General features: G+C 31.2%; 1 protein-coding gene across 1 annotated transcript; it reads left to right on the forward strand.

Moving 5' to 3' along the window:
- Window positions 1-5491: 5491 nt before the first annotated feature.
- Window positions 5492-6569, forward strand: LOC145956743 (germin-like protein subfamily 1 member 7). Its single transcript, XM_083072338.1, has 2 exons — window positions 5492-5694; window positions 5836-6569. The coding sequence occupies exons 1-2, from the start codon at window positions 5577-5579 to the stop codon at window positions 6381-6383; spliced, it is 666 nt and encodes a 221-aa protein (XP_082928464.1). The 5' UTR covers window positions 5492-5576; the 3' UTR covers window positions 6384-6569.

Consider the following 6569-nt stretch of genomic DNA (forward strand, 5'->3'; position numbering starts at 1 on the left):
AGGAACTCTATACTCCGAGTGCAAGAAAGTGCTAAAAATCTGTTCAATAATAGAATAAAAGTGATATAGATTCGTATATACCTAGTGATCAAGCTGCAATGTAGATTAAGCTGAAAAACTCATATATACCTGGTGATCAAGCTGCAATGTACATTAATCTTTAAAAATGAGCCCGGAAGATCTTATTGGCTGAAAACTCTGAAAAATAATATGATGAACAATGTAAGAGATAAGTTATGATATACACTGAGAGCTAGAGAGGTGAGAAGAGTAAATTTTGGCAAACAATTATATACGGATGATCAAGGTTGATTTAATTAATTTTAATCTTAGCTGTCCACTTCAATTATCCGAAGTGTTAGGCACGTGTCAGTGTGCAAGACATAATCTGAAGTACTTAAGAAACACTTTAAAGAATAAATAAATTGCATATGTGTTCTGAATAAGGCAAAATACTTTAAGAAATTAATAGATATGATAAAGGTGGCATGAAAAATGAGATCAAAAGAAAGATTGAAACAAAATATAACCACCAGCATCTTTTAAGAGTACAAGACTTGACTACCTAACGCAGCCTCAAAACTTGACACTCACTGCCCAGTTTGAAGATTATATATATGTACTAAACCATCCTGAAACCAGAAAAAAAAACATTTAAAAACATACACTGGATATTAAATTACCATCATGGACATTGCTAGATAATAGGAAATAGATAATGAGAAACAATGCAGAATCGGTCAAGGTTTTGTAATGGATATTTACAAAAAACATACAATAGAAAATAGCAACTTAAACATGCAAAAAAGCAGGATCTTTGGATTGCCTATAGCACACACATCAGCAGTTACTAATTAAAATGGGAATTTAGCTTTGGAATTCACATGTCCTACTCGATAGCAACTACTTGGACTCTTCTGAGAGGCATACTATACAAAGTTGTCAAATTTGAGTGTGTACGTAAACTCATAAAGCATCCATAGACTTGATTCATAAGTGTTTACCAAATATATAAATCAATAAATAAAACATCATATTCATACACACATCATAGAACTTGGAAAACTCATCATTGGAATGCCATTTCAAAACCAAATATCATTATACACATTAAAAACTCATACACACGTCATAGAACTCAGTATACTCGTCATTGGGATGTTATTTCAAAACCAAATATCATTATACACATCAAAAACGTGAAAGGATGAGAATGGGCCAACACAGTCACACAATCTTGGAATAGAGATTATATCATACACACAAGTCACTGAACTTGGTACATGCACATCAGGATGGAATTTTAAAACCAAGCATACACACAGAAAAAACAAAGGCAAGAGAATGGGCTCACATCATACAGTAACATGAGCTACAAACAGGCTTCAAACAGATGACCCTAATGTGCCTAGGAGGACATTGCTTGGTACCTTTGAATCAAGAATATAGAATGTTCGAATCAAGCAGAGAACACTTGGACAGAGAATGTTTGATCACTGAATGAGACCAGTTTTAATGCAAAAAGAGAACAAAGAATTAACTCAATTGAACAGACACAATTATGGTGCCTTTGTGCTGAGCCCTAACGTGTTTTAATCTCTTCTCAAAACACCAAAAAAAAAGCTGGTTAGTAGTTGTAATGTGAGTTTGACCATGATGATATTATGTGTTGCCTCTGATTGTTAAAAGTTGGAAGGTCTGAAAAATTAAACCAGGTTTTATCAGGGCTTGATGTTTGATAACATCATTAAGCTGGAATTTCCTACATTTTTCATTTTTAATCTCAAGTTTGAGCTTCTGTCTACAAATTAAATCCACATTTATTAAAAATAAAACTATAATGGAATATGAAGACATGTCATTACATGACAGATTCAAGTATACCAGATCAAATATACAAGAACATGCAAATTAACTTGTAAAAAAAAGAGCAGATATATTACACACCTGTTTTTTCCTCTGCCTTCTCATATCAGCCTGTATTTAGAACCAAGATTTCAAAAACCAATAAAACAATCAGATTCCAGGAAAAAATGTAAAAATCTTCAACCAGGAATTAAAAAAAGAGTACGAGATAAAATTCTATAAAATACCTATTGACAAACTGGTGAACGTTCGAATACGAGATCTGTGAGTGCTTCTTCGACATCTGTTAGCAAACTCAGTACCAATAAACAAATCCTACATTAGAATCAAGAAGAAAAAGAGTACAAGATAAAATTCGAAAGTAAAGCGCAATGAAGTAGAGGACTTGGGATTATATGAACCAAAAACCTAGATTAGAAGAAACAAATAAGCTGTAGGGGATATGCAAATTCATGATGAAGAAACCTGTGAACGGAGACATGATTCGAGACTTAGAATTGAAACATGATTCAGAACGGACACGAGCGAGGAATGGGTGCGGAGTAATTCAGAGACCTATGAAGAAAACTGGGTTCTGTGGCTTTTGGGGTTGGGTTGGGCGGCTCTGATGATTAGCCCAGGTCCATTACTTCTTTTATTTTGTACACTTCCTTTGTATTTTTTTATTTATTTTCTTTTTGTCGTAAATACTTCTTTCAAGAAATTAGGTTTTTGAATTAATTTTAAAATTCTAAAAACTATTTCAGAATTACATGAGTTGCGATTAGGGGTGATCAAAATTTTCCTACCCTACAAAAAATGGTGAAAGAAATACATTTCGGGTTGGTATTATTTATGGGGTATCGGCAATAAAGGATACGTTGCAAGATGGCTAATTTCATGTGGGTGTAGTGGAGGTGGAAATAAAGTACCTGTCGAAATAAATCCTAATTATTTAATTCTAATTTTTAATTATATATTTTGTATTGATATTAATGTTCTATGAAATTAATTAATCTTACATATAATTATTTTTATTTTATATGGATTTTTATTTATATTAAATAACTGTAGGTATAAATTTTGTAAATTTTTTACCTACCTAAAATAGTAGTAGGCATAAGTCTTTGAAGGCTTTTACCTACATTAATAATTTGTTGGTAGAAGAACTTTAAGTTATATTGAGTTTTGCCTACACCAAATAAAAGTGGGTATAGATTTTTGAGTTATACCTACATTAAACATTTGTAGGTAATTTTTTTTTTTTTAGTTTTACCTACACTAATTCAGGTCTATAGGTAAAAGTGTCTGTAGGCACAGGTTATTTTTTTTGTAGTGGTAATATGCTAATTTTCCACTAGTGAATATAACCAATTCAATAGGTACAATATATTAAACCAGATAAGTATTTAACCTTTAAGGGTCACCGCTCCATTTATTAAATAGGTTGCAGCGAAACAATGTTTATAACCTGATTTCTTAGGCTAGTTTTGAACTATTGCATATGGCGACTATAATCCTTGTTTTATGCAAAATGTGTTGTTTTAGAAGTAAATCCCTAGTGCAATTTTATATAAAGCAAGTATTAGGTAACCCAAACTAAATACATGTTTAAAGATTAAGGTCAAACGTTTGTAGGATATCCATCCATAAAAAAAAATTCTAAGTTATCTACGTTGACGTTAAAATTCGTCTATTTGTAAAAATTTTAAATATATTTAAACTATTTGTGAAAAATTAAAACGTATTTAAATTAAAAATATACCATAAAAATAAGACAATCTTCTTTTATTGTTGCAATTTAAAATTCAAGTTTAATAATCAAATCCTAATTTGGATTGACAAATTTTAATTAGGAAATTTTATTTTAGAAAGAAAAAAAATTGAATTTAATTGAAACGAAATAACTATATATTTGATTTTTTTTTTACATTATTATCTAATCATAAATTTTCTGGTATGAAAAGAAATTGTAAACCTTTGTAAAAGTTACCGTGAAAGTCACATATAGCTAAGGTGAACTAAGGTGGTGATTTTCAATTAGTCGGGGATATAAAATATATATACTGACACAAGGAATGTAAAATAAACTAAAAACTCATGCATTTATAAAGTATAATGATGCGTTAAAACCTTAAAATAAATTTTAAACTAGAATTTCTTAAATGCAATATATTATCTTAACTTAAAAAATGATATTTTTAAAATTATTATACTATATTAAAAAAATCAATTGATTTAAATTGGAACTATTTTAACTAAGATTAATTTAGAGAAATAAAAATAACTATAAAATAAAATGTTTAACAAAATAAATTGCCGCATAATTTGACAAAGACAACCCACTCATACAAATATTCAATTTTGGAGTACAAAATTCAGAAGGAACAATATGGGTATTGTGAATAAAATTAAAGAACAAATTAATATTTCAACATTGACATAATCAGAAAACTGCTCAGCGACCTAGTTTGTCATTAATTATAAAATATCCATTTAATTTTCACTATAACTGATTTTTCTTTCAAATTATTATACTATATTAACAAAAAAAAAATGTCAATTCATTTAAAATGGGGTTATATATTTTGACTAAGAATAATTTAGAGAAATAAAAATGAAAATAAAATAAAATGCTTAACAAAAAAGTTCTACATCTCATAACTTAAAAGCTAGACACAACCAACTCCAACAAAGCTTTAATTTTGCGAGTACAAAATTCATAAGGAACAAGATGGATACATAATCACATAACGATGAGATCCGTGAATCCCATTTTAATTAGTTTTTTCAATCGAATGCATGTAGATAAAATATTTTAACACAGCTAATTTGAAGTACAAAATTTGAGCAAGTCACGACGTCGTCTAGAACTAGAAGCTGTTGATGGATATATAATAAACTTGCTCAGCGACCTAGTTTGTCATTAATTATAAAATATCCATTTAATTTTCACTATAACTACCCATGACGACCAAGTTTAAACATTAAACCGTAAGATGCATGCATAGAGAAAAACGCAAGTCCGGAAAAGCAAGGACGGAGCCAAGGGGGGACCTACGGGTGCCACGGCCCCCCCAACAATTTTAATTTTTTTTTATATACATATATATTACTATATGGCACCCCCTATTTTTAATATAAACTCATATGTATAATTAAATGAATAACCCAAATTTATTTTTTTATTCAACTTTTGGACTTCTGGTACGGCCTGCTATGTGGTATCACTTTGGAATTTTTTTTTTTTTAAAAAAATGTAGCGCCTCATTTGATCATTCTCAATTCTTGCCTTCTCAATTCTTGCCTTCTCAATTCTCGGCCCCCAGTATTGAAATCCTGGCTCCGTCCCTGCGGAAAAGAGAACTCAAGTCTGAAGAAATGGGACCAAGTCTAAACTGCTATTTGATTGCTAATGGCTTCCCATTTATAAAATAATATATTAATAGAAAAAAAAACTACGTAGTGGGTACAAGTTCTGTTGGACGAGGTAATTAATGTTGAAAAAATTGCTTGACTTTGATCAAGCACGTATATATGTATAGTTAATTACTAAAGAATGGTTCATCACCAAATAAAAAATTAATTGCGGGTAAACATAAATATATGAAACTAGTTCAACGGTTCATCCTTATAAATAGCAAAGCTTATAAAGGCAGCAAAACAATTCAGTTCTCAATCAGAAGCAATTACTTACCCAAAATCTTACAAGATTAAGTTTGAGAAGCAAGATGAAAGTTGTGTATTTCCTCGTGGCCATCTTGGCTTTGACATCTTCTGTTGCCTTTGCCTACGACCCCAGCCCCCTGCAAGATTTTTGTGTGGCATTAAATGACACCAAGAATGCTGGTATGCACAGACATTGATTCCTCATGAGTCTTGCAATGCCAATTCTTAGTTTAGTTTATTTCTTTCACATTTACATCATCATGAGAATGATTATAATTGGTCTTTTAAATCTAATTAAAACTCTGTCTTGTTAATTTGTAGTATTTGTGAACGGGAAATTCTGCAAAGATCCCAAGCTCGTGAAAGCAGAAGATTTCTTCACACATGTGGAGGCTGGTAATACCTCGAACCCACTTGGTGCACAAGTGACTCCGGTCTTTGTTGATCAGCTACCAGGATTAAACACACTTGGTATATCATTGGCTCGTATAGATTTTGCACCCAAGGGCTTAAATGCTCCTCACACTCACCCACGTGGCACGGAAATCCTTATAGTCATTGAGGGAACTCTATATGTTGGATTTGTCTCATCCAATCAAGATGGAAACCGTCTCTTTACCAAAGTTCTGAACAAGGGCGATGTGTTTGTGTTTCCAATTGGCCTCATTCACTTCCAATTAAATGTGGGATATGGCAATGCTCTTGCCATTGCTGGTCTCAGCAGTCAAAGTCCAGGAACTATCACTATTGGTAGTGCTTTGTTTAATTCTACTCCACCTATTTCTACTGAGGTTCTTACCAAAGCCTTCCAAGTTGATAAGAGCACAATTAATTACCTTCAAAAGCAATTCTGGTACAACAACAACTAGTTAGGTTGAAGACACAAGTATGATCATTTCATTTTTATTGTAATGGATTTCATGTTTAGATAATTAAATTATTAAATTCCTTCATGCATTTGACCTTCCTACGATTAACTTATATTGTAATAAATAAAAAGGAATGTGGTTTATATTATTTATATAGTGTTGCTATTCTATTTATTTGAAATTCAA

This window comes from Cajanus cajan, chromosome 4 (assembly GCF_000230855.2).
Source record: "Cajanus cajan strain Asha chromosome 4, NIPB_CcT2T_4, whole genome shotgun sequence".
NCBI classification, from domain to species: Eukaryota; Viridiplantae; Streptophyta; class Magnoliopsida; order Fabales; family Fabaceae; genus Cajanus; species Cajanus cajan.

Bases quoted from the DNA above. Each gene is read 5' to 3' on its own strand.
- LOC145956743 (XM_083072338.1), top strand. From the start codon at position 5,577: ATGAAAGTTGTGTATTTCCTCGTGGCCATCTTGGCTTTGACATCTTCT. The intron at 5,695-5,835 runs GTATGCACAGAC...GTTAATTTGTAG, and splicing joins AAATGACACCAAGAATGCTG to TATTTGTGAACGGGAAATTC.